The 27,925-nt window shown below is 33.7% G+C and overlaps 3 protein-coding genes across 7 annotated transcripts in view; 2 read left to right on the top strand and 1 right to left on the bottom strand.

Annotated features, from left to right (window-relative positions):
- Positions 1–38: 38 nt before the first annotated feature.
- Positions 39–22,554, bottom strand: LOC111513609 (transmembrane 7 superfamily member 3). The gene is made up of 7 exons (XM_074170045.1): positions 22,357–22,554; positions 21,825–22,166; positions 16,822–17,247; positions 12,376–12,543; positions 12,162–12,314; positions 10,111–10,371; positions 39–477 (listed from the first exon to the last, which is right to left on the bottom strand). The coding sequence occupies exons 1-7, from the start codon at positions 22,400–22,402 to the stop codon at positions 296–298; spliced, it is 1,578 nt and encodes a 525-aa protein (XP_074026146.1). The 5' UTR covers positions 22,403–22,554; the 3' UTR covers positions 39–295.
- Positions 1,467–3,285, top strand: LOC141480168 (uncharacterized). The gene has a single exon (XM_074170046.1). It carries the CDS (start codon positions 1,973–1,975, stop codon positions 3,281–3,283), a length of 1,311 nt encoding a protein of 436 aa, XP_074026147.1. The 5' UTR covers positions 1,467–1,972; the 3' UTR covers positions 3,284–3,285.
- A 7-nt stretch (positions 22,555–22,561) lies between the features above and the next one.
- Positions 22,562–27,925, top strand: part of LOC111508491 (ankyrin repeat and sterile alpha motif domain-containing protein 1B) — a 122,137-nt gene continuing 116,773 nt past the window's right edge. For all 5 annotated transcript variants that reach the window (XM_074170044.1, XM_074170042.1, XM_074170040.1 and 2 more), the window contains exon 1: positions 22,562–22,801. In XM_074170044.1, coding sequence (XP_074026145.1) covers positions 22,698–22,801 — 104 coding nt within the window. In that variant the 5' untranslated portion in view covers positions 22,562–22,697. The remainder of the gene's footprint in view (positions 22,802–27,925) is intronic.

Here is a 27,925-nt window from a genome sequence, read left to right as displayed (position 1 = left end):
GTGTAAAAGGACAGTTTGTGGAATAATAAAAAAATAACTGAATGAAAACCTTTTATTTCCAAGCCTTATAACTATACAAAAATATATTTTTCTGCTCGACATGTTTTGATATTATTCACGTAGAGAGACTAATGATTGAATACCAATCGATGATGTTAGATTCATTAATTGAAACAGGTGAAATAATCAACCCTTTCTGATTGGAAGGTTGAATACTTGAATGTATATTAGATAGATAAATGTATACCCATATCAACTTCCGATGTAGCGGGGAAATATAATCAATATTTTAATGTTAAACGTATTCTGGGGCGGCCACTGTTTCGGGATGTATCAATGGCGTACTCTCTGTGACTCTAGCTGCCCGTATAACTCCGCTTCGGTTTGGAGGGAACGGTGGTTTCCCATGTTGGTCCCGAATTTGAACGAATACACCAAACAGAAACAGTACAACCCAAAGGAAGGAATTTACAATATCTAGAAAAAAAATGTTTCATTGAGGTGAAAAGAGGGGGACTTTCAGCCAAGGTTAATAATAATCTTTTTGTTATAAGTTCGGTATGTCCCTAGATATTTTTGTGAAACGTAGTACGCTTAAATTGAAAGGGGTATATTTCAGGGAAGGACTAGTTTTTGAAAGTAGTACGCTTCTTCTACACATCACCTGTTGGACCACATAGTTTCTATTCTTGCTGGTGGTGTCCGCGTGAAACTTTTACAGAATTATGCAAATACACAATTGTTAAGCCAATGCTTTTTCGCCAAATAAAAATCATTTCTGAAATCCTCATTATTCTATGACCAAATGTGGTCTTGATTTTTCCGTTCGACGTACGGGTTCCGTATAAAAAGTAAAATTTCTGCATATAGGTATATGATATATTTGTATGAGTTCGAAATGTATACATATACTGAATAGTAGGGGCTTTCAAAATGAAGCAGAGGTTAACTCTGCCGGAACGTCTAATACTCCCGACATATATTCATTAAAGACGGGCCAATGTAATCACATTTTAGTGGCGGCGACACATTTTTCAGAAAGAGTGGACCTCAGCGTTTAACTTTAAAAAGGGGAACTCAACTTATTCTGAGCATTCGATATAAAATTGTGGACAATAACTTAACGAGGTTTTTGTTCCTGATACATTTGGCCAACAAAAGCTGTAGTCCAAACACCAATGTCATTTTTTATCAATACATCATACATCATACATTTCGTGTCTTTGTAACTTCATAATGAGCAAACATTTCTATACGATTTTTCAAGAAAGTTAGTAATTTATGACATATTGCATATTTTGAAAATAGTATTGACCTGAGGGCATAGTCATCTCACGTGTAGGTGATGTGACGTGGCCACCAACATCATGCGATTTGATCCTGTTAGACTTTTTTGCGAGAATTTTTTAAATCGCAGATGTATGCGAATAACCTACAAACGACAGCGATCCTCAAAGCTATAACATAACCCACGCCATCGGTTAAATTCAGCCTGATTTATGCGCCAGATGTAATAGTTATCATAAAATATAATATCTTTAACCTATTTTACTGTACTAATGTTTCCCAAAGAAACAAACAACATGTATGTTTTTATACTTTTATATATTCGCAGACCAGTCCTCAATAAAGAGTTCTCTAGCAAAGGTCGTATGATATAAAACCTTTACATGGCGCAGTCAAAGTAATTGATATAAATAAGTTTAAAAAGTGAAAATGCCTAATTCATTGAAAGAAGAATCGGTTGTGCATCAGCATTAATACTAATATAAAACAGCCAGAGCCAATGAGTATGGAAGGATGTCTCTCCGACTACTGGAAGTATTTTAAAAAAAAATTTGCACTTTTTCTTCAAGCAACATGAACTACGAATGAGCCTTCCGAATATAAATTATCGCTACTATTAACTTGTATAGGAGACAAAGTTCTGAAGATATACAACAATTTCACTTACGAGGCAGGAGAAGACAAAATGAATTTTGAAGTACTGGATAAAAAATTTGGAGAATATTTCAACCCAGAAAAAAATGTAACCTATGAACGGCACATGTTTCTTTCAAGGGATAAAAAGCCAGATGAAAGCATCGATGATTACATAACGGATCTTAGAGATCTGAGTGCATCATGTGAATTTGAAACCCTTACCGACAGTTTAATCACCAGTAAATTAATTTTGGGACTTAAATCGGACGTAGAATTGCAAAATAAATTAATAAGAACAAAAAATATCTCCCTTTCAAAAGCTGTTGATATCTGTAGAGTAGCAGAAAGAACTAAGGAGCAACTGGAAAAAATTAGTAGTGTAAAAAGAAACAACTTAACAGTGGACAAAATAAAGAAGAGAGGACATCATGGAGAAACTGGAGCAGCTGTTACAAAATTCACTTCAGAAGAAACTCGTTTTGTACCCAGGCCATCGACCAGTCAAGGCACATCAAGATATCAGAGGGTGACAAATGAAAGTGTGCGTATGAAAAATAATAGTGAATATGTGAAATCGGGAAAGTTTAACTGCTACCGCTGCGGAACTCAACACGAGAAGAATCGCTGCCCAGCCTTCGGAAAAATGTGTGCAAAATGTAGAAAATCGAATCATTTTGCTAAAATGTGTAAATCAGTTAGTGAAGTTCAGCTACAGGTATATGATGATTTGTTTATAGATTGTGTTAATGATAATGATGAAAATGAATGGAAAGTTTTATTAGATGTTCATAATGGTACAAAAATTCGATTTAAACTTGATACAGGTGCTCAGGTCAATATAATTCCTGCAAATTTTTTAGAAAAATTAGAAATAATTCCAAATAATTTAATCTATGATAAAGCTACTTTGAAAACCTATACAGGAGAAAAAATAAGAATTTTAGGAAAATGTAATTTAAATTGTAAAATAAAAGAATTATCAGAATACTTAACATTTTATATAGTAGATGAACAAAATGTTGTACCAATATTAGGTAAAGAAGACTGTCAAAAATTAAAATTAATTCAGTTGGTCCATTCTCTGAAAGCAGAATACTCACAAGATGCTCATTATGAAAAAATAATAAAAGGATTCAATGATGTATTTACAGGTTTGGGTTGTTTAGAAGGCACATTCAATATAAAATTAGAACCAAATGCTTGTCCAAAAATTCATGTTCCCAGAAAAGTTCCAATTGCTGTCCAAGAAAAATCAAAAAATAAATTATTAAATTTAGAAAAAAATAAAATAATTGTTAGAGTTGATCATCCCACAGATTGGGTAAATTCTTTTAGTCTATTTCAAAAGAGTGTAGAGTAATAAATCATGAAGTGTCATAAAATTTGCCTGAATTTCGTTGTCGTCCATGGGCGTAGGCAAATCTTAGGATTATTAAACTTATTAATTAAAGTAAATTAAAAATTACAGACATAGATAATAATAAAAGGCCATTTTTGGGAAGTAATTTGGTCTAAAACTAAGTACCTACATGTATTTAGGTAAGTAAAATTTCTTAAAAAAAGATTAAGATTAATTTTAGTGGTTCTTGTAAACTTATTTAATATGCAATTTGGGTTCATATACTTGAGCATGATTTCTCAAAAAAGGGTTAACACTTAGTTCCGAGGTGCCATGTCATTATAATAATCCCTTTTTGACCCTGCCCACCAATCATGCAATACCTATTAAACCCAGGTAATTAAGAAAAAGGGTTTAAATATATTGTAATGGTGTCTTAAACATTCGAGTTATAATAGTAATTGTTACTACACCAATTAAACGTACAGTGATATTGTGATATAGAAATAGTGAAAAAGTTATAAAATGGGGACATTTACTCCAAAGAAAAGAAGTGTAAAAAATTCTCCGCTATCTGTTTGCGAAAAAGTTATAATTTTAAATGTATATGATTGCATAAAACACGATCACTCTAGTTTGTCTGTGCAACAAAGTGTTGAGCGATGTGCCCGAATGACTGGAATTGGACAGTCCACGATTTTTAAATTATTGCGAGAAAGAAAGATATCAGGCCAGGTAAGTCCATGCAAGAGAAAATCAGGAAGACCAATAAAAATCTTAGATGAAGACACCAAATGTGACATTCGAAGAAAAGTTCATTCGTTTTATTTTAAAAAGGAAATACCCACTCTTGAAAATATATTTATCGAGATAAGCCAAGATAACGATATTCCTTTGATATCCAGAAAACTTTTATGGAAAACTTTAAAAAGTATGAATTTTGCCTGGGAAAAGCACAATCGAAAGGCACTATTACTGGAAAGTGATGAAATTGTTTGCTGGAGACGAAAATATTTGACAACTATAAAGCAGTACCGCAGAGAGCAAAAGAAAATTTTTTATCTTGATGAGACGTGGATAAACGAAGGTTATATAGTCAAAAAAATGTGGCAAGATAAAAATATAACAAGTTCTCGCCAAGCTTTCATAGAAGGCCTTTCGACGGGTATTAAAGTGCCTTCGGGAAAAGGGAAGAGGCTTATAATTGCTCACATTGGAAGCGAAGACGGATTTTTAAAAGAAGGTTTGTTAAGCTTTGAGTCGTGCCGGACGGGAGATTATCATGAGGACATGAATTCGAATGTCTTCGAAGACTACTTCGGGGAAATGTTAAAATTTCTTTCAGCTGATTCGGTCGTGGTTATGGATAATGCAAGCTACCATTCAAGGCGCTTAGAGAAGGTACCAACTTCAGCTTGGAGAAAGCAAGAAATTATTAACTGGCTGTCAAATAAAGGTATTCAGTTTGAGACGAATTCAGTAAAGAAGGAACTACTAGCCATAGTAAAACAACATAAATCTCGCTTCATGAAATATGCCGTAGAAGATGTAGCAGAAAAGTATAAAGTAACTGTGCTGCGCCTACCGCCATATCATTGCGAATTAAATCCTATAGAACTTATATGGGCACAAGTTAAAGGATATGTTGCAAGGCACAATACCACATTTAAAATGAAAGATGTCAAGGTATTGTTTGATCAAGCCATTATGGAAATCACATCAGAAAACTGGCAAAAAGCAATCCAGCATGTTTTAAAAGAGGAAGATAAAATGTCCAGATAAAATGTCCAGTTCCACAACTTGGTCGATCAGGTGGTTGACCCTATAATTATAACACCAGGGGATGATGACAGTTCTTCGGATGAAGACTATACTGATGTAGAATAATTTAATTGAATTGTAAATATACTGTAGCGGGATAAGCAATCTGGACAGAGACCAGTGTATCAGTGACAGTGACACTTTTGCTTAGGTTAGGGTTTAGAATTAAGGGTAGTCTGAATAATTATTTTATTGTTACATTTTATATTTTTTTAATAACACTGTTCTGCTGTATTAAATTTTTATTTCCTTTAATATAATTTTTATGAATGCATATTCTTTTGGCAATTATCCCACTAGCGCGCCTCTGGCTCAGTATTTATCCGTCGATAACAATGGACAAATCCCTTAAAACAGGGTGATACCTACCTGCTCTTTATGAAACGACATAATTTTGCAATGCGGACTAGGGAAGTGACAGAATTTATTGACGGATCACCCTGTAGCGCTTTTGAATACTTAATGAGATTTTATTACTCTACACTCTTTTGAAATAGACTATAGTAATAGTAAATAAACCAAATGGAGTCATACGAATTTGCATGGATCCTAAAGACCTTAATAGGGCCATCAAAAAAGAGCATTATCCATTACCATCAATAGATAACATAATATCAAAATTAAAAGGTGCTAAATTTTTCTCAGTTCTAGATGCTTCTGATGCCTTTTATCAAATAAAATTAAACAGAAAAAGTTCGATGCTTTGCACATTTAATACACCTTATGGACGCTATAGATTTTTACGACTTCCGTATGGGATAACACTTGCTTCAGAAGTTTTCGAAAAAAAGATTAAATTTCTGTTTGAAAATATACCTGGCGTGGAGTCTTATATCGATGATTTTTTGGTTTGGGGAACAACTAAAGAACAACACGATGAAAGACTAAATAAATTATTGATGCGATGTAGAGAAGTTAATTTAAAAATCAATTTAAGTAAATGTAAATTTGGCATAAATAATTTAATTTTTCTTGGTCATAAAATATCAGATAAAGGTATCGAACCTGACTTTGATAAAGTATTGGCAATAAAAAATTTCAAAATTCCTTCTTGTAAAAAAGACTTAGAGCGATTTTTAGGAATGATTACGTATGTTTCAAAATTCATACCATTAAAAAATGATGTACTTTGGCATTGGGAAGAATACCACCAAAACTGTTTCGAGGAATTAAAAAAAAGTTTGTCATCAAAACCTATTTTACAGTTCTATGATGTGAACAAACCTGTCACGGTTTCAGTTGATTCATCTCAAACTGCAATAGGAGCTGTTCTTTTACAAAATAATTTACCGGTTTATTACGCATCAAAATCATTAACTCAATCGCAAAGTAGTTGGGCCCCTATAGAAACAGAGACACTCGCGGTTTGTTTCGGTTTGGAACGTTTCCATCATTTTGTATATGGAAGAAAAAATGTAATAGTGGAAAGTGATCACAAACCACTTGAAACCATTATAAAAAAACCTTTAAATATGTGTCCACCACGTCTTCAAAGAATGTTCATTCAAATTCAGAAATATAATGTAAAAATAATTTATAAACCTGGATCACAAATGTACATAGCAGATGCATTGTCAAGAGGTCATGATAATAATTATAAATCTGAAGCAGATGAAATAAATTTTGAAAAAATATTCGAGGAAAATTTAAATGCTTAAGTTTTTCTTGTAACAAATAATTTACAGGTTTCTGAAAGTAAATTAGAAGAAATTAAAAATGAAATAAAGAAAGATCAAGAAATGAAAGAATTAATTAAATTATCAAAAAATGGCTGGCCAAGTGAAAAACAAAAAGTATATGAATGTGTAAGAATTTATTTTTCAATGCAAGATGCAATTTCATATCACAATGATTTATTGTTTAAAAATTCAAAATTAATAATTCCTAGAAAATTAAGGAAGAAAATTTTAGAAAAGTTACATACTAGTCATTTGGGTAAAGAAAAAACAAAAAATAGAACAAGAGAGATATTATTTTGGCCATGCAAGACCCGGGAGGCTTATCAAGCCTCCGCAGAGACTAATGATTGGTTGTTTGGGGTAGTATAAAGATATTGTATAGGATAGTTTAAGTAGGGTAAAAACAAAAAATATAAAAATAGAAATTTAAAGGAGGGGATGCAATAGTTATCATAAAATATAATATCTTTAGCCTATTTTACTGTACTAATGTTTCCCAAAGAAACAAACAAAATGTATGTTTTTATACTTTTATATATTCGCAGACCAGTCCTCAATAAAGAGTTCTCTGCCAAAGGTCGTATAATTTAAAACCTTTACACCAGATTCATGAAAAGTTGGACGTTTCGGATGCGCTACACCCAGAGAAGCCGTGGTGGATATTTGTACTGTGTTATATTTTATGAATATTGGCAACAACAAATTTCGACGATATTTCACACACACTTTGCTTGATTTGAATTTAAAAATAGAAGACACTATACATGACTCATCGAGGAGTAACTGAGACAGCAAAGTATGTTACGTTGACATGTGAAATATTTAACCGATATGCCTGATATGTCCTTTCAAATATTTTTGCAAATGGTGAGATCGATTCAAAAGGCTATTCTTTTTGAGGTATATTGAATATATTTAGCAAATCAAATGATAATAAACGAAAGATTCACTTTCAAATATTAAACAAAGGCAACGTTCACGGAATCAGACCTGATCATTCTAAGGGACTCTTGATCTGGGTGATTCTTTGGATTGTTCTATCCATCTGTATGCCTTAACTCTCTCCGCTTGATGAGTTCTCAGAACTTGGACTGTATGAGTAGAGCACAATAGTAGCCACAAGCAGGACTTTTTCGGATCCCAAAAAACATCACCGTGATAGCATCATCATTTTCAACACACCTTGGAAACTACAAAATTATTTCGTGCACAAGGGGGATGCTGCAATCATTGAAACCTCTTGAATTTTTATGACATTCGGTTTGAAGTTTGAAAAATCATATAGCTCCGGTTTGCAAAACCCAAAAAAGATGGCGATTGTTCCATCACGATTCGTCAGAAGCACAGATGGGTCGATTTAATGACCGTCAATCTTGTCATAAAGATCCAGCCCGCTAGTCTTTTCGACTCTCTTATATTACCTTTCAAAATGTTACCTTTTCCGAATTGAGTAGACTTGCCTGAATAATCTGACATTTTTATTGTGAAATATTGTTTGGGTCGTGAAATCGATTGACTTGTTGTAGTTTTATTGCAAAATTACCCCTACTTTCAATACAACCTTATGTTCTAATTTCAATCGTTCTTCTCAGGGACAATACACGTAGATTAATTATGTATTCTCTTAATTGAATATACCTTCAGAAAGCTTCTACCCACATTAGTCATTTTCTCACAGTTTTCTCCTCCAAATCTCCGGCTATTTCCCGAATCAAGATATACATCGGTACACCACATTCTTCATGTGTTTCGAATTACTGTTAAACTTACTCGAATTCAAGATTCAAGTTCATATACTGTATCAAAAAATTAGAAAAATCTCAAAAATGCGTTACAATATACAAAATTTATTGACAAACAGGGTTTGCATTTCTTTAATCGTCATTGATAAACAAATGAAGTTTTTGAAAAAAATATTGGTCAGAAATAAAGTGCAAACCTTCTCTTCAAAAATGATATTGAATCTTTCAATATTGAAATGTAGAACTAGAACCAGTGGTAATCTTTTTTCGACGCGCGATTCACCAACCAAGTTCATTCATTATCCCTTCGTATTAATCAAGATACCCTAACGAATTAGATCGCATTTTTAAAAAGTTGAACGTGGAAGTAGCCAATCTTCATACTCACTACACGAAATGTTAGGTAACCATAAAGAGAAGATGTTAGAAATAAAAAGTTGTGAATATCTGAAGTGAGCTGTGAAGACTGTGTCAAAAATATATCGGCCAGACTGAGAGAGTTATTGAAACTCATTTCAAAGAACACGCAGCACATATTCGTTTTCGGAGAACAGAAAAATCCAGTGTCACTCAACACATCTTAACAATTTGGAGGCTAAAATCTGTCGGCGTCTTCGGAATTGGAAAAAATTTCATAATACTTGCTTCATTTTCAAAAGTCCTCGACAGATGCTGAAGATGTTTTGAAATGTGAAACATGTCAATGTTGTTGATGTACTTCAGAAATATTCGATGTAGAACAATGTGTTCTCTTATATTAGTCTATTGCACTTTCGTCACTATCCATATCTTTCTATGAGACGGAAATGATCCATTTCTGAGAAACCGTTTGAAATGCACTTTTCAACAGATATGAAAATAAACGCTAATTCCTAAAGCTTACCTCTCTTGAAGTGCGGTACATTGACAATATTCTCGTTACTTTTCATTCAACCCGATATTCACCGTTTTAATTCGAAATGTTTTCTGACAATTTTGATCCTGTGAATTGTCCATTTCTGATGTTATATCGATGTTCATTATCAATCCCTCAGTGGCGTTGAAAGTTCACCAATTAACTTTTATCGCAAGAATAAGGTGACTTCTGACTACAATTTTTTGTTTTCTTTTCTGTGTTATTGGGTTTCGCATGTATAGGTATAGGTCTCTCTCTCTCTCTCTGTATCAAGTGCTTCAATACATTTTTTTTTCAGATTGTAGAAGGAAAAAATACCCAAATAAATTACGATAAAAAACACGGATTCCTTCCACAAAAAAAAGACAAAATAATGTAGATGTGGAAAACTGAATAAGTTTTCTACATGATGTATTTTCATAAGTATCTTGTTAACAGTCCCCATAAAACAACATTCATCATAAAAAGCAAAAATTGTTAAAAAAGTTACGCTATCTTTTGTAGATGAACTGTAGCATTTTGTGAAATATATAAGTAGGTATATTTTTAAAAAAATTCAACTTGTTGAATATTTTAGTTCATTAATAGTGATGAATTTTCGGATTCCATTTGCTGAGTCACTTTATTAATAATCAATGTATATTTATTAATTAATATCCATATTATTGGAGCAATATCGGTTAATTAACTATTATTGCTCCACATACTTACCTAACATTTGGAATGGCGGATCAATTACTGCATAATTGAAGTGCTTCACTGTAGCTCTTCTGAACGTATTGATGATGATGTACTGCAAATTTCCTCCAACATAATGGTTCATGGCTGTTATACAAGCGTAAGAACCTACAAAGCTGCAAGTGACGATATGACTCATTCTTGTAAAAGGCACGAAAATGATCAAACATCCCAAAATTATAGAAAGGAAGATCACCCAGAAGTTGATGTCGTTGGTGAAAATATCTATATCAGCTGGAACAAAATATGATCTATTTTACATAAAATTATTATAGATGATTTCCAAATTGTGAAATTTATACATGGTTTTTACAAAAACTAACGTTTGAAACCAAATAGCTTGACAAAATATCATTTTATTATCAAAAAATTATTTACTATAGTTCCTGATCACATTTCGAAGCACTACTGAGATTGTAGCTTATGTTATAACGATGGAGGAAATATTAATGTTTCAGAAGAGGTGATGACTGGTCATCACCCAGTCATCACCCGAAGACGATTGTAGATACCAACAATCGAAACGTCGTGAACTAACGTGACTTGGAATCTCTACACTTTTTTATTTTTTATTATTTTCTTTTTGCATTCCTTTAATTTTTATTTATTCAATTATTATATTTTTACTTGTAGGTTATTTCACTATCATTTCATTTCAGCTTTATTGTTGCTTAATATAATTGTTATTTTCAACTATTCTTTTTAATTATTCTTTTTTACTTGTTTCAGGGATTTCAAATCATTTTATATAATAGACAATGGAAGTCCGAACTAGTGAAATTCAACATACTCTTTTCGGACGAAGTTACTTTTTATTTACATGGAGTAGTTAACAGGCACAACTATCGATTCTGGAGTCAGGAAAACCCACACTGAATATGCGAAGCTCGTATGCAGCGTCCTCAGAAAGTAAATGTATGGGCAGGCATCATCAACAACAGAATATTAGGGCCATACTTTTTTGAGGGAAACCTTACAGCTGCACGCTACTTAGACTTTCTACGCTTTGAATTAGTCCCTGCTTTAGCTGTTATGTTTCCCAATGAAGCAGATCCAGATATCCCCACTTTAACACTTTGGTTCCAACAGGACGGCGCTCCCCCACATTTTGGTATTAATGTCAGAGAATATCTCGATGACAAATTTGCAGGACGCTGGATTGGACGACGTGGTACAATTGAATGGCCGCCAAGATCCCCAGACTTAACGAATTCCGTAGACGGATTTTACCATCGCCTAGGAGCCTGCCAAGTAGAGGATGAGGGCCAATTTCAGCATCTGTTACGTTAATTCATCCGTAGATATCACTAAGTTAGGTATTTGTAACTTTTCAAAAGAGTATTTTCTCATTTCGTTGTAACCACAAAAAAAGGGTATGGTCAGAATCCATTTTTTACGGGCTTTTCAATGAGCCCATACACGACATAGTTTTGCATTTGAAAAAAAAAGTTGCAGCTAAGGAGTTGAAAAAAAAATTCATTTTATTGCCAAAAAATGCGTACAACGTGAAATCAACTGACGTGTTTCAGCGTTTTTTCCTGAAATACTGGTTAAAAAAATATTAATTTTATTCTGGACTTTTGCGCACCCCTGAATAGGGATTGTCTAAGCCGAGCAGAGTAATTATGAGATTACTCACTATTTATTTACAAGGACACCTGAATAAAAAAATGTTGTATAACGGAGACCTCAGCTACATGCAATGCAAAAAACAAATGAAGACATCTCGTCATTATAATTATTAATTATAAGAACTTATAGAAACTAAGTATAGTTCGCCTTTATTACACTTTAACAAATCTCTTGATTTGGCTTCATTTTTGGAATCGTGGAAGGGTGAAATACAAAACACTTTGACTTCTCCAAATAAACTATTTTTCATAGAATAATATAAGAGTATTTCGTCACTGTCTTTCTCTAACTTTCAGGTATCTGAATCTAAACCTCTTATTTGAACAAATAAGTTTATATCACTTCTTGATAATCGTTCAAGACGACATAGTTTTTTAAAAAAATCTGCTCACCAACTCCTGCATAATAAATGACTGAAGCAACAAGACATCCTGATAACACAAAAACTAGATTTACGGATAGTAACGGTATCCCAAATTTCCACCAGATAAACGTCCAAAATATACCATACAAAAAACCAACTACGAAGGAGGTGATTGCCTTTTCTGAAATATAGAAACAATTCAAATATTTCATCTGACAAATTCATACTGCTCCAAATCTTACCATTTACCGTTAAGTTTTGTTCCAGAGATATGGTTAAATAGGTGATGAACACCCCAAAAGTAAACCCAATGATGTATAAAGTCACCTTGAAAAATCTGTGTCCGAGAAAACAGACAAACAATCCAAATATTAAAAGCAGGGCGCAGACAAATTTCCAGAAGCCTGTAACTGAAAAGTATCAAATTAATAAAAATTATTTCATATAATGAAAGAATAACTCAATTGAATATTTTCAATACCGCAATCTGGGGTGAAGTCGGACAATTTTTGATCTTTTTTGCCAATAACTCGAACCCCTTTAGAGCAAAAAGTTTGAAAAAAATGTGATATGATATAAAAATATGCAAAAAAATATTACCCCCACTACTTTTTTTTTGGTTAAATGCTGTCCGCCTTTGCCCCTACGTGTGGGGTGAACATGGACACCTATTCATTTTGCATCAGAAGTCATCTTTACCCCTGAAATGGGGCGTAGGCGGACACACTGAACTTATTCCATTTGAATTGCACTGCCTTCTAGGAAAATAAAACTACCTACATATAACACAAAACAAAAACAAAATATAAACCTTACACTAGGTACTGAACTGTTGTTGAATTATTCAATTCGAAAATTTTCATATTTTTTCAAAATGGGAAATTGGAACCTATCGCGCCTCAAAAAATTTACATTTGTAAGAATTTTAAAAATTTGAGTGTGATCTACTAAAGACATATCTTTAATATTTGGATAAATAAAAGAGAGCCTCATATTATCAGTGTTTTGCTTCCTTAGAAAATTGACATAATACAAATTATTAGTCGTCTCATTCTCAATGATCTCAGAGACGCATCCAACAAAATATTTATGGGTCTTGTTGAGGCATGAAAATTTAACTAATGAAAAAGTACCCGTTTGTATAGTATCATTAGTATCACAGTCACCTGTCTCAAAATTATTTTGGTGAGATTCTTCAGTCACATCCTCAAGCTGTAGATCATTATCATCTGAATCAGTCTTGTTCCCTTTATTACTACTGCTGTCAACGTCACTATTTTCATTCCCAAGAAGACGGCTAGTTGAAGGTTCCAGATCTTCTTTTCTAACTCCTTTGCCAGGCAAAACTTTTAATTTCTTTCCTCGTTTTGGTCGTGTTTCTTCAGTTATAACTGACCTAGTCTCTTTTAAAAATTCTTGTAAAGTTTCGGTCCAGTGGTTCGCACTTTCTGTTCGAGCCGCTTCTTCGCCTTCATCCACATCTGGTATTTTTTTAACACAACGTCACTATTAAATGGGACAATCCTGCAAGCTCTGAATCAGGATCTTATATTGTTTTCTAAATTTTCAATCTTCTTAATAGCTTCATCAAGAAGCCGTGAAAACTCCGACTTCAGGATAGTTCCTCTATTCTTTATTTTCCATTATAGCAATATGGCACGCCATGCTTTTTTTATAGGGGCGAAAAAGGCAACATCTAAGGGTTGCCGATGATGGATGGCGTTAGGTGGAAGCAACACAAATTCGATGTTATATTGTTCGCAGCATTCCAGAACATGAATTGAAACATGGCTAGCGAGGTTGTCTCCAATGAGCACCTTTCTTCCGGAAAGGAGAATTTTGTCAAACCAATCTTCAAAGGTTGGGCCATCAATCCAACCGCTTTTAGTTCGGTTGTATATTGTCCCCTGTGGTCCACATTCTATCCAGGTTGGATAAAAGTGGACAGCTTTGTATATCACATATGGGGGCAGTAGATGTCCGGATGCAGTAATTGCCATCATAATTTAGGTGCTTGATTTGCTGGAATCCTGTATAACTTCTACCCTCTTAAGACCCACGGCGGCATAGCACTTTTTGCCTCCCTGGGTCGTCCGTGAGATTCGTCTCGTCATAGTTTAGTATATGGGTAGGCTCAACATTTTCCAATGTCGATTCTAAATTTCCAAAAAACTCTCTTATAGTGTCTTTGGTAATATTAGCCCTGCGTCTTTTAATGTTTTGAGCTAATCGTTCGGTTAATATGTTATGTCTTTTAAAAAAATTATAGAACCATTCAACTCCAGGTAAATTATCTTTAAAAGTTTTTATTTTCTTTCCTTTTCTATCAAGGTAATATTTTACCAAGCATCTTATATTTCTGCGAGTCAATGGAAAGCCCCACTCACCAAATTTGATTATGCCTTCTACTTAAAAACTTTCTTCTTCTGCCAAAAATACATGGAGTGTAGATTTAGGAATTTTATAATATACTGATGCTTGTCTCAAACTTTTCTTGCCTTTTTTCACATCGTCTAGTGCTCTCTGTGAACTTGTTTCATCATAATTCATGAAACTTAGGCCTATCTTCTTTTTGTAATTCCTCACCATGTTGTCCGTTTCTACCCCACCTGTGGACAATATTTTATATTTCAATTATTTAAAAAAAAAACGAAAGGTGGTATTATTATCATTTCATCGCCAAATAATGTCAATAAAGTAGTTAACATTTTAGTGGTAAAACAACTGTTATATATGTAAACCTTACCTGTGGGCAATAGTTTGTTTTCACTAGTTGAAAAAACAACACAAAACGCAATACGAAATAGAAGCCGATTTGTACGCGACCGGAGGAAATTACAATCACCACGACCATCCACCAATGTGTTTTGATGTCTACTAACGTATCTAGACAGGTCCAGCGCCACACCGGCGAGATGTCCTTGAACAAAATTATAGAAAAACGAGCTTCTGTACGCCTTAGCCCCTACTGTCCGACTTCACCCCAGATTACCGTATATTTCAAAAATTATATGGTATGATATGACAGAAATCTGTAATTTTCGAAATTAGTTGAGACCGTTATAATAGATTCACCTCGCCCAACAGAAAAATCTGGCAAATGCCTCAGGAAAACAACTGCCATTGTAGCTCATACAACGACGTACATTCATATTATTTTATATTTATTATATCTGATAGTGTACCAGTTTCCTCACAAAGGAATACAAACATTCTTCAGATCCTAATCTGTACGTACTTTGAGGGAATTGAATGTGTCGAATTCCTCTTCCAGATATTTATTTCTTGGCATATGTATCTCTCCTCGACACAGTGATATGTGAGATTTTTTTTCGATGAAGCTTTGCTCAAGGGCTATCAGTAATTAACGAGAACTTTGAAACGACCTTCGTAACTAGAAATAGGCAAGAGGGGTTAGTTTTCACCATCTTATTTGCTTCCTGAACAAGATCATACGGCACTTGGTAGTATCTATCAAATAGAAGGTACTGTCATTATTTCCATGAGGAAATGAGGTCTACAGGAGTCTAAAAAACCAGCCCCAGATAATATCCTCACGGCCTTTTTTGTAACATAAATATCCTATTTGCGTTAGTACTATTTCCCCAGAGAATTGTTCCATATGAGATGTGAGAATGGAAAAAAGAATAGTAAGCTGATAATAGCGTCTGTTGAGAGATTATATCTTTCAATTTCCGAAGAAGAAATGTGTATTTCGACAGTTTGATGCTAAGTTGTTCAATGTGCTCTAACCAGTTCAAATTATCATCTTGATGTATGCCTAAGAGTTTAACACTGTGTCCTTCAACCCAAGAAGTGTTTGATGTGAAAATGATGTGTTGAGTTTTATTTTCGTTTAATATTAGATTATTTCTTTTGAACCATATGTCAGCATTCCTTTGAATTTGATTTATATCGCGCACCAAATTACCCTTGATTTTTCCGGATGTCGTAAGAGTAGTATCATCGGCGAAAACAATTATGAGGTGACATGAAGGAAAAGAGATCATTTATATAGATTATGAATAAAAGTGGCCCCAGAACCGATCCTTGTGGAACTCCACATGTAACTGATTTTAAGTCGGATACATTGTCCGAGTCAATTGATACATATTGGTATCTGTTTGTCAGATATGAAGAAAAAATAGACAGGGGGTTCCTCTTATGCCAGTCATCTAATTTTTTCAGTAGAATAGAACGGGAGACGCAATCGAATGCTTTTGTTGGATCACATAAAGCAGCAATAGTGTGTTCTCCTTTTTCAAAGCAAGTTATTATGTTTTCTATTACTTTCTTTACCGCATTTATTGTGGCGGATGATTTCCTAAATCCGAATTAATTAGTGTTAAATAGCTTGTACTTATGAAAATACTCATAAAGCCTATTTTTTAGGATGATTTCAAATAATTTGCCAAAAATTGGGACGATCGATATTGGCCGGTAATTTTTAATTGCATCTTCATTGCCTTTCTTAAAGATTGGGACAACTCGGGTTCTAAGGCAAATAGTTCAGGTCGAAGATCACGATGTAATGGTTGTTCGTCACGATTACATTCTGGTAAAAAATTTAGAATAGGTCTAGTAGATCTGTTTTAAATGAATAATTTCTGATTATTTCATCAACAATAAACAAAATAGAAACTTGAATCTAGATACCATTCTGTTGTAAACTAAAATAGAGGGCTAACCTGGTCCAATGCAGTTCTGGTCCCAATCCATCAAATCACATCCATAGGAAACTGCTGGAACATACGCTGCACTTTTGTTATTATACGTCGCGATCATCCCGAATACCTCCCCAGTCCCTCTATATGAACTATATAGCCGTCGAAATTTGAAGTATCCTTCGATCTCAGGCACTTTGGTGCCGTATCTCAAAATATCCTCCACTGATAACATCTTTTCAATTCCATCAAAATACGTCTCGTTATTCCGGTCATATTCCGGAAGGTATAGATGGAACATGTCGACCTTTATTTTGCTCGTGTCGCAAGATACTCCGTATGCCGATGGAGGTTGGCTTTTGACTGTGATATATTCATCGTTATAAGATGTTAATTGATATGGTGCTAAAACTGTGTCGAAGGTCAAGTTGCAACCTCCTGGTACTGGATCTGGAAATGGACAAATGTTATAGTATTTAAGTAACACTTCATTATGGTATTTCAATTGAACAGTTTACAAAACGGTAACACGTGTTTCACTAACCAACAGCTTCCTCAGGCGTGTCCATATATGAGTATGAACAAGCTTTCTCCGGTGAGTTCATACATCAGTATGAACAAAGTTATATCACAACACCAAACCATTATTTCAACACTTCGACACGTGTTTCGATCACCAAGTGATCATCTTCAAGAGATAAAATAATCTTCTTCTTGAAGATGATAACTTGGTGATCGAAGAACGTATCGAGGTGTTGAAATAACGATTTGATGTTGGGATAAAATTCCGGTAATATTCATTACTACTCCAAAGGTTCCAAACAGAGCATCACATGAACAAAGTATTGTATAGTGAAAAACTTTTTGCGGTTTTCTAAACTCATTCAATCGACAGGCAGGTGAAACGGTAGTTCGATCCGAGAGACCGTACGCTCGATTTTCACTGCCTACCGCCCAACCTGTGCTAGGAATATCATGTTATAAAGTAAGACCTCCTTAATCCTCAGCTCGAACAAGTGTCAACCTTTGAGGGTTGTCGTTCATTGGAAGGCAATAGCAGGTTAACAGAAAAACATATTTCAACAGAAACATAATTCCATTACATACATTCCATGGTGCATGAAAGTTTTGCATCTGCATTCCGTTAACTGGTAGTATTATTATTGCAAACAAGTGATTTTATAGTTTCTCGAATGAATTCAAGAACATGGAGAATACTATTCAAATGATTATTTCACTACATAAGAACTGAGCAAATGTCAGATGCAATTAGAATAGTTTCAAGTCAAACAGTGAATAATGTGGGTTTAAACTTTTTAAATTCGAATATATTTCGAAAAAAAAAACAAAATGTTATTAAGAAAAATTCGTGAGCATTGAATATTATGTTCGAATACGAAGTCAAATTAAAATTTTTACTGAAGTAACCAAACTAAAATTACTTCCGCATACATTTTACACATTGAAACATATTTGTACACAACATACTGAAATTTCTCAATCATTCTTTTATAGGGCTACAACGTTAACGTTATATGAAAAATGTATTTTAAATATTTAGGAGAAGAAAGCACACAAATACAGTTTAACAACACGTGTTTTCCTATATAATAGTATTTCCAAACTGTGTTTATCATAGGGAGTATTAAACACGCCTGAAGAAGATATTATATAGTGAAACACATGTTGCGGTTCTGTAAAATTCTCATAAGTATAAATCGTTTATCGTGAATAAAATGCAGACTAAGTTTCAGTTCGTGGACTAATAAAATAGTTACACGTATTTACCACTAAAGATATCCTGAGAAAGGAGGGTGCTAATCAAACGTGAGTACAATTTTGAAACATTTTTGGCATAGAGATTATTGGTAGACAATTTGGAAGAACGTACAGTATGCTTAGAAGAAAACTAGCTGAAAGTATTTCAGGTACTTAGTCATCGAGAAACCTGGAAGGTCTAAGCAAAACATTTATGAATATATGGGTTTCCAAAAACATCTGAGACGTATTCTTAATGAAAGTTGAAATTGATTTGCACATTTCAATAAAAATACTATGATTTGATGTATTCAAGGATTTTTCTATGTGGACCTAGAGGAACAAATGATTTTTATCCACATACTCGGTTTACAAATTATAATAATAATAATAAACAATAACAATAGACAAGTATATGAGCAAAATTACAAGTTTTTTTGTGAAAGGCATTCTTTGTGGAACAGTCAATGTTACTTGCTGATTTTAGAGCATTCAATCTTCCACAAACTGAAAAATAAACAGCTGAATCAGTGAAGTGCAAGCTGAAAAGTTCACCCCGAGAAGTTGCTGCCTAATTTGGAACAGTTAACCAATTGGAATCGCAATGAGCTCATCATTGTCAACAATTCTGATTAATATTTTCACGGAACATTTTGAGAAAACTTACATCAAGACTTACCAGAATGGCCCAAAAATAGGCATATGTAGGCATGTTAACGGTATTTCCTAAATGGGATCATATATTGAATTATTTGACGAGCGTTCATACAAGTGTATGACACTAGTAAATATCTTCACTATAAATCTAATCAAGCTGATAGTGTTGGAAAAATATACTTAGTCGGATGAGGTTAAGATAGTGTGCAACTCAGTCCGTATTCTGGAAGGGAAAGTAACTATGATTGAATTTGTTCTGGAAGAAAATTCGTATCCGGAACGGTTTGTAGAACTGGCTCGTAATGAAGTTGGTAAAAACAGTGGCTAATACCACGAACGGCGATGGATTATATCCGCTAGTGGAGCAGTTGTTTTCTGATAGGCGTCACTCCATTCAACCTACTGTGTAGATATATCCGAGACTGGCTTGAACATTTAAAGTTCATTTTTTTAGATTTGTTTACTGTCTATCTTCAAGCATAGCCCACTGACTAATAAGAAAGTTTTTCTTTCTTATTCTGAGTAATCGAGCAAATTTCGGATATGCAGTTGGTTAGTACCTCATACACTAGATGGAGTGACATTTTGTTGTTCGTTCCAACTTAAGAATGAAATACTCTGAAAAAAATTTAAATTTTCAATTTTGGAATATGTATCATTGACTTTAGGTCGATGATGGTCACTAGCTTGCACTGACAAATGGCTAAGGAGCCCGAAACCGGTCTGCAAGTGTGCCCGTTACAAAATTGAAGGTGGACTCTTTCAGTTGTATTGCTAATTGCATATGCAGGAAATTTTCTCTGAAGACTCCTGCACTGACGCCTGTTGGATATAATCCAACGCCGTTTGTGGATTTAGCCACTGGAGTAGTTGTTTTCTGATAGACGTCAGTCCATTCAACCTACTGTGCAGGTATATCCGAGACAGACTTGAACATTTAAAGTTCATTTCTTTAGATTTGTTTACTGCCTGTCTTCAAGTATAGCCCACTGACTAATAAGAAAGTTTTTCTTCCTTATTAAGAGGAATCGGGAAAATTTCGGATATGCAGTAGATGGAGTAACATTTTTGTTGTTCGCTCCAACTTAAGACGAGGAATGAAATACTCTGAAAGAATTTCAATTTTAAATAAATTGATGGATGTAGCCGTTATTACTATGTGGTAGGAGATCATGATGAAAAAAGAAATGAAAATTTCTGTTTTTTACCACTTTTATTTGTAATTAACGTTACTGCAGTTTCGTCCTATATGGACATTTTCAAACTCAAACAATAACCTTGAAATTTTGAAAATGTCCATATAGGACGAAACTGCAGTAACGTTAGTTACAAATAAAAGTGGTAAAAAACATAGAAATTTTCATTTCTTTTTTCATCAATTTTGAATTTTGGAATATCAAAAACTTTAGGTCGATGATGAAGCGAACTTGCGAACACAAAAAACACTGTTTATATTATTGTTGTGATATTGTCAATCTGTTCCATAACAACACGATGTTGAAATTTTTCTGTAGAATTACGGGGTAGGTACGTGGTTTGTTATTTCCTCGGAATCAAAATGTAATCTTTCAGCGGGATTACGAAAAGTCATGAACGACACATGGTCGATACGCAAATAACGGATTCGGTTATGATCCACTGTAATTTGCTACATATCCACCTTTTAATGTTAATAACTATTCTATAGTCTTTCATATTATAACAGTTTTTTGAGACAATATGGAAAGGATGAAAATTTTTTAATAGAGGTATCTATACTTCCGTATCATGAAAATTAAATTGAAATGAATTTATTTTCACTAGAAATGGCGTTGAATCATCCGAAATTTGAATATCGCGGTCAGATGAAAACGCAAATTTTGTTACCAATAACAACCAATATTATTAAAAAAACGAACGTTTGATGTGTAACCTTTCTTAATGTATCAGGTACCTGAAAAAGATACCATTGTTTGATGTTATAATGACTATTCCACCAGTAGCTACAAAATACCATAAGATTTCATTGCATAAATATTTCTGTCAGGGTGTTCCCATCTATTACAAGTTGATTTCATTAGTAAACAATCAGATGCATAAAGATAGTTAAACAGATATGCTTCGATTAGTTTGATTATTGGTTTTTGTCGAGTTTGTTGCTGCTCTAGTTTCACTTAATATATTTTGCCTAGGTTACGACAATTTTGGTATGTTCAGTTAAAATGTGTTCCAACTTATTTGTAGCATTATAAGTAAATAATTTATTTGTTTTGACAAATAAATTTGCAAAATTTCCGAATTCATATGAATATCATTGCAATGAAAATGGAATAAGAAAATGTCGAAATAATTTTATTGTTGATCTTTGAATATAACTGAGATATAATACTGAAAAAATATATCACGCAGAATCAATTCAAGATTTTGAATAAGGTGCTGTAACGTTGTATTTGAGTAGGTGTCTCCTGATTCCAAACAACTTTTCTAACTAACATCTTGTTGTATTTTCAGAAATATTATCAAATTTAATAATTTTACTTGCTCTGTTCACTGTTTCTCTTCAAGGCATTCTTGAACTCTGCACAACTATATAATGTTATTTTGCTCATATCCTACTTCTTACTTTATCTTACCAAATTCATCATACACAGCAACCACCAAAAGAATACGCACATTCACCATATACTTGATATTCCTCAATAAATAGAAAGTAGCATTGCTCTCCCCAGATCCCCATACCATCCCTATGTTTTTCCCTGTAACATAAGAATGCGCCCCCAAGCTAGAGCTATTCGATAACGTAATGTTCTCTATGAAACTGTGAACTTGTATAATGATAAATCCCACGTCGTCTTCGATATTATCAATATCAATCGTTGTTGTATCCTCATTGACTGTGTAATACTTCCGAAATACGTTGTCTACGCCACTGGGGTGATAACGGGACAAATCTATACTTATTCCTTCGCACGACACTGCGGACAATAAGTGAGGTTATGTTCCAAACTTTAAAAGCACATTTAAGTAATTTTGAATGTTTATGAAATGAGATAATAGTTGCCTTGCATTCTAATGTAATTAAAAACATTGAAAACAATTAGGAAAGCTTTCTGCCGTGGCAACAACTGTAGAAAGGAAGGGGTAGAATTTGAATATTTTGCATACCTTTGTAAAACAGTACGTTCAAAAAGAGCAAGCCTAAGAGCTTCATATTGTTTATTCCGTATTCCAGTTTGTTCTAATTTCTCACAACACACTAAAATTGAAATAAATCACTTGTTATCACATATTCCTGGTATAAATATCAGAACAGCTGAGCCGTCGCAAACCACTCAAAACAAAACAAATGAACAACGAACGTGTTAAACGACTCGACTAGTAGCCGTCGAGGGCGCTGTAGTGGAAACATGGCAGACGGCGATCAATGAATCGTAGTACGGGAGTGAATAAAGTGGTGTTTTGTGTAATTATGACTTATAAATGAATAAAAGGCTTATCGAAGGGCCATGGGAAAAGACCAAGAACTGTTGGAGGCTGCGAGGAAGGGCAATGCTGCGGTAGTTGAGAAGATTCTTGGGCAAAGAGCGAAAAGGAGTGGTCCTCTGGCAAGGTGGGTTATAATCAGCTGTCAAGTTGTCGTGCTTTTACTGTTTTATCGCCTGCTTTGGTTCGTATCGGTTCGAGTAAAAGCTACTCGTTCTCAGATTCAATAAATTGTGTCTCTCATACAAAAGAAATGCAAAATAATCACAATTAGTCACAACCCAAATAAAGTCAAGTCGGCACCTGCACTAGGTATTTAATAAATAATTCCAGATACTGGAGAAAGTTGAGTAAACAATGATTCATGCTCAGTGTATATAAACAACTCAAGGTTTCCGAGTGAATATTGTTATGAAGAGATAAATCATATTTTCAGATGATGTTAATGACGGGAACTACCTGTATGATCATATATCTCTACCTGACCAGTTAATGAGATTAAACCTGAATTTTTTACTGATCTTTTACACATAGGTATAGTTGAATAAGGTCACGGTGTGAGTTTACTAACTTTTTTGCAAATATATGTATTGAATATGATTATTACCATTAACATCAATATCCCTATGTTCGCAGATCTTCAGTAATCACGTCCTATATTACGTCCAAAAGATTATTTTAACAAAACATCTTATCGAATACCACAAAAGGCAAAAAAATTATAATTAGTGATTGTACAATTTTTTCAGGTGTGAAGCTACACACATCCACAGAGTATTCTGAGAAAAAAATATTGAATTATTTTCTCATTTAACGACTTTGTACACCTACTATTTTTACGCTCATTGACTGACTTAGTGAAAAAAAGAACTTTCCTAGCATTTAGGCCGTCTGAAGGGGTGAAAACAGGGTGGAACTTTTTTCAATTCGTAACGTTAAAAATTGACTTCGTACACCTACCAAACTGAGATATACTATTCTTCATGACCGATTCGACAAAATAAACTTCACTTCAGAGTTTTCCAGGCCGTCTGAAGGGATGAAAATAGGGTGTCAATATTTTAAATATTCTTACCATGAAAAATCAACTTTGTACACCTACCAAACTGAGATATGTTATTCCTAATGGCCGTATCAACAAAAAAACTCCACCTCAGAATTTTCCAGGCTGTCTAAGGTGGTGGAAATGGGGTGAAAACTCAAAAAAATTGTATCGTTGAAAATTTTATATACAGTGTCATACCCAAAGTATTCACTATATGGGGAACTCATTTATTAAGGGTTTTTCTACAAAAAGTTATTCTTGATAAAAGTTTGTGCATTCTCTAAAACTGAACATGCACTAACGAAATACAGTAAAACATAAGTAATTTACGAGGAGCCTTCAAATGTTTGATTTTGAGACAAGAGTGAAGTAGGTACTCTCATTTTGAAAAATCTTGGAAAATGTCATTTGGAAAAGTTGTTCAGCATTAAAAAATACCTACATCTTGATATGAAGTCATGGCCATCTAAGTGAAGTTTTATTTTTTTACAATATTACAAATCACACAACTATGGTGTTAACCACGGTCATTTTTTTAAAAAGTAAAATAATGTTCAAAGTTTTTGGTGCAAAGTTATGTTTATTTTTTGTTAACACCGAAAATTACTCAAAATTGTGAAGTATTGTAACAAGAACTCATTTTTCAATGATATCAAATCACAAAACATTAAAATAAACTAGGTATTTTGGAACAAACTCATTGATTTTCCGGAGATTATTTTGGAGAATTATTTTAGACAAAAAAAATCTCCGGAAATCATTGAATTTGTTTTGAAATACTTTTTATATTTTGATGTTGTGTGATTTGATATTATTGAATATTAAGTTCTTGTTACAATACAGTATACTTTTGAATACTTTTCAGGTGTTGACAAAAAAATAAAAATAACTGCACCAAAAACTTTGAAAATTATTTTACTCTTCATAAAATTTGACCGAGGTTAACACCATAGTTGTATAATTCATAATATTAGAGGCTTTCAAAATAAACTGTCGTATACAGGATGTTGTCTATTTATCGTTTTAGCAAATTTTCATTTTTCGTAGTCCCTATTTTTAAAAAATGGGTAAAAAAATAATACTTCAAATCCAGATGTATTTTTTAATGCTGAACAACTTTTTCAAATAACATTTCCCGAGATTTTTCAAAATAAGAGTACTTTACCCTTGACTCAAAATCAAATAATTGAAGGCTCCTCGAATATTACGTGAGTTTTACAGTAGGTATTTTATCAAGAGTAAAATTTTGTCGAAAAACCCTTAATGAATAAGTTTACCATATGGTGCATACTTTGGGGATGACATTGTATTCACCTACAATATTGAGATATATTATTGATGATGGCCGAATTGACAAAAAAATATTAACGTCTTAGTTTCTTAGGCCGTCTGAGGGGGTGGAAACGGGGTGAAAACTACATTGAAAATTGAATGTGTAGGTATACTTACAAAATGGGGATGTTATTCCTGACGATTGATTCAACAAAAAGAACTTCACATCAGAGCTTTCCAAATCGTCTAAGGGGGTAGAAATGGGGTGAAAACTTTCTTAAATTGAATAGAACTGGCCGATACTTGATGAAAATCCATATTAAAAAACAAATCAGTAGAGTTTATTGTATAATTTTCACTATAAGGGTTTTACAAAAACCGTAACTATACAATATCTTCTTCAAGCATAACTCCTAAACATAATGTTATGCTTGAAGAAGCTATTGTATAGCGATTGATCAGTTTTTTAAATTGTATCATCGAAAATTGAATGAGTACCACATTTTCATCCCCTCAGATGGCTAGGAAAACTCTGACGTGAAGTTGGTTTCTGTCACATCGGTCATCAGGAATAGAATATCTCAATCTCGGAGGTGTAATCAGGTGTATACCTACATTCAATTTTTGATGATACATACCATTTTTAAAAGTTTCCACTCCATTTTCCAGCCCCTTAGACGGCCTGAAAAACTATGACGTGAAGTTTGTTCAGTTCAATCGGTCATTCCGGAATGACATTTCTCAATCTTTTAGGTGTATTTTCACATTCAATTTTTGATGATACGATGTTTTTTAGGTTTCAGCCTCCACCTCAGACGGACTGAAAAACTCTGATATGAAGTTTTTTTTGTTGATATGGAATAACATAGCACAATCTTGTAGGTGTAGGTATACATGACATTTTCAATAATACGATTTGAGTTTTCACCCCATTTCCAACTCCTCAGACGACCTGGAAAACTATGATGTGAAGTTTTTTTGTTGATAGGGTCATCAAGAATAACATATCTCAGTTTGGTATGTGTAAAAAGTCATTTTTTCCACTAAGTCAATCAATTAAAGTATCATATTGAAAAATGGTAAGTGTTTAAAGTCGTTGAATGAAATGATACTAATTCAACATTTTTTTCTCAGTGTACTAACTTCATACCCTTTAATGGGTTGCTGAGTAAACTACTACACCACTTTGTTTTTGCTGTTACCTTGAGGATCCTCTACTTTTTACTGCCCTCCATTCACAATCACCTAATCGAATCCATTCCTGATAGGCAAAGTAAACGTGATGAAAACAAGTTAATATAGAATTCAACGAATTTCCACACCTTACCGCAACACGACACACTCACCCTTTTATTATGACCTTCACAATATATTACATGAAAATGAAGCGAGAGGTATTTCGGCGAATAGTGCGGCTGATGAAAGGAAAATCGGAAATACTTCAAACCGAATTTATTCAACTATAACATAATGAAAAGTATGAGTTAGTTATATAACGTTTCATTGTTTATGTTATGAGGCAATGTTTAACTTTTTAGTTTCGACGTAATTTATTTACACTGTGAAGTCTGTGGATTTTTTACTTTTTTCACTTTAATGTATATATCTCTTGAGTAGAGAAGAGTTGTAGGGGTCGATGATAAAATTTCATACCTCACTTTTAACGGTTTGTATAAAAGTAGGTGACAACACTCAGTTCCATACACAGTGTGTCCCAGTTAAAACTTGTCAAACCCCTAATCTGCGAACTCGTGAAAAAAATGGAGAATCGCTTAGACCCGTCGATTTTTATTTACCAAATACATCATTATTGTGTTGTCAACCCTCTCATCTCCAGCACCCCTTACTTCAAGATTTTTAATGAGACTAGGTACTATACTTTCAATTTGAAGGGAATCCAATCCCAAGTACATCGGTGTACTGAAATTGAGGATCGATCAAGTGTTGTTGAAGTTTTAATGAAAACTAAGTTTCATCAAGACATTTCTATTTTTCACCACTTAAAATGTTATCATCATAAGAAAGTTTCACTGTGGGTACGACTAGTAATACCACTAGAGGTCAAATTAGTTCCGGAAATTTTTTCGAGTTCATGAATATTTTGAAATTTGTTTAAAAATATTCATAACAAAAAAAAATTCTGGAAATTATTTTGACCTCGCGTGGTATTCGGTACCAAATTCCACTCCGAATTGTGTTGGAAAATAAAATATTTTTAAAATTTATGGTATGGTAGCGGCAACTCAATGAAACCATATCTGCAAATAAACTAGGGCCATCATCAGAAAATAATTGACGGAATGAGGTCTGTTTCAACTTTGGCAAAGACGATTCAAGAATCTCTGAATCAAGAACAAGCAACTACTTCCAATCAACCTTCCATAGTTTATGATAATTGCGTTTTCCAAATAAATAAGTACAATAGTTTCTAGCAATGGGTTTGTAGCGAGAGCCAAAGACATCCGGACATCCGGTCTTCGAGAAATTATATTACTCAGAGGATCTGACCTGTATCTCATAATATTTTGCAAGGCAGAAAACCTACTTCCACACACCCTTATATGTTTTCAAAATTAAATTCAATAACTCCATCAAAATATTCGTCGATGGGGATTTTTTGCATAATTACATACTATAAGAGGTGCTGTATGAGACCTTTATCTCAAAATATTTTCTGCCGGGTAGAAACGCAACAACCCCACATCTTCATATGTTTTCAAAATTAAATTCAATAAGTCCATCAAAATATTCCTGAATGGGATTTTTTTGCATACATACATACTGTAAGAGGTGCTGAACGGGACCTGCATCTCAAAATATTTGGCCGGGCAACAACGCAACCCCTATACACCCTTATATGCTTTTAAAATAAAATTCAATAACTCCATCAAAATATTAGTGGATAAGGATTTTTTTGTATAATTATATACTATA

The sequence above is a fragment of the Leptinotarsa decemlineata genome, unplaced genomic scaffold (assembly GCF_025532065.1).
Source record: "Leptinotarsa decemlineata unplaced genomic scaffold, Ldec_3_MD MMD2_P_RNA_scaffold_6, whole genome shotgun sequence".
NCBI classification, from domain to species: Eukaryota; Metazoa; Arthropoda; class Insecta; order Coleoptera; family Chrysomelidae; genus Leptinotarsa; species Leptinotarsa decemlineata.
Note: the sequence above shows the minus strand (reverse complement) of the source record. Positions and strands in the feature narration are given on the sequence as shown.

Excerpts from the sequence above, each read along its gene's own strand:
- LOC111513609 (XM_074170045.1), bottom strand. The coding sequence starts at position 22,402 with ATGAAGCTCTTAGGCTTGCTCTTTTTGAACGTACTGTTTTACAAAG. Across the intron at positions 17,248-21,824 it reads TGCTGTGTATGATGAATTTG|ATCCAGTACCAGGAGGTTGC; the intron begins GTAAGATAAAGT and ends GTCCATTTCCAG. Across the intron at positions 12,315-12,375 it reads ACAAAACTTAACGGTAAATG|AAAAGGCAATCACCTCCTTC; the intron begins GTAAGATTTGGA and ends TCTATATTTCAG.
- LOC141480168 (XM_074170046.1), top strand. The coding sequence starts at position 1,973 with ATGAATTTTGAAGTACTGGATAAAAAATTTGGAGAATATTTCAACCCA.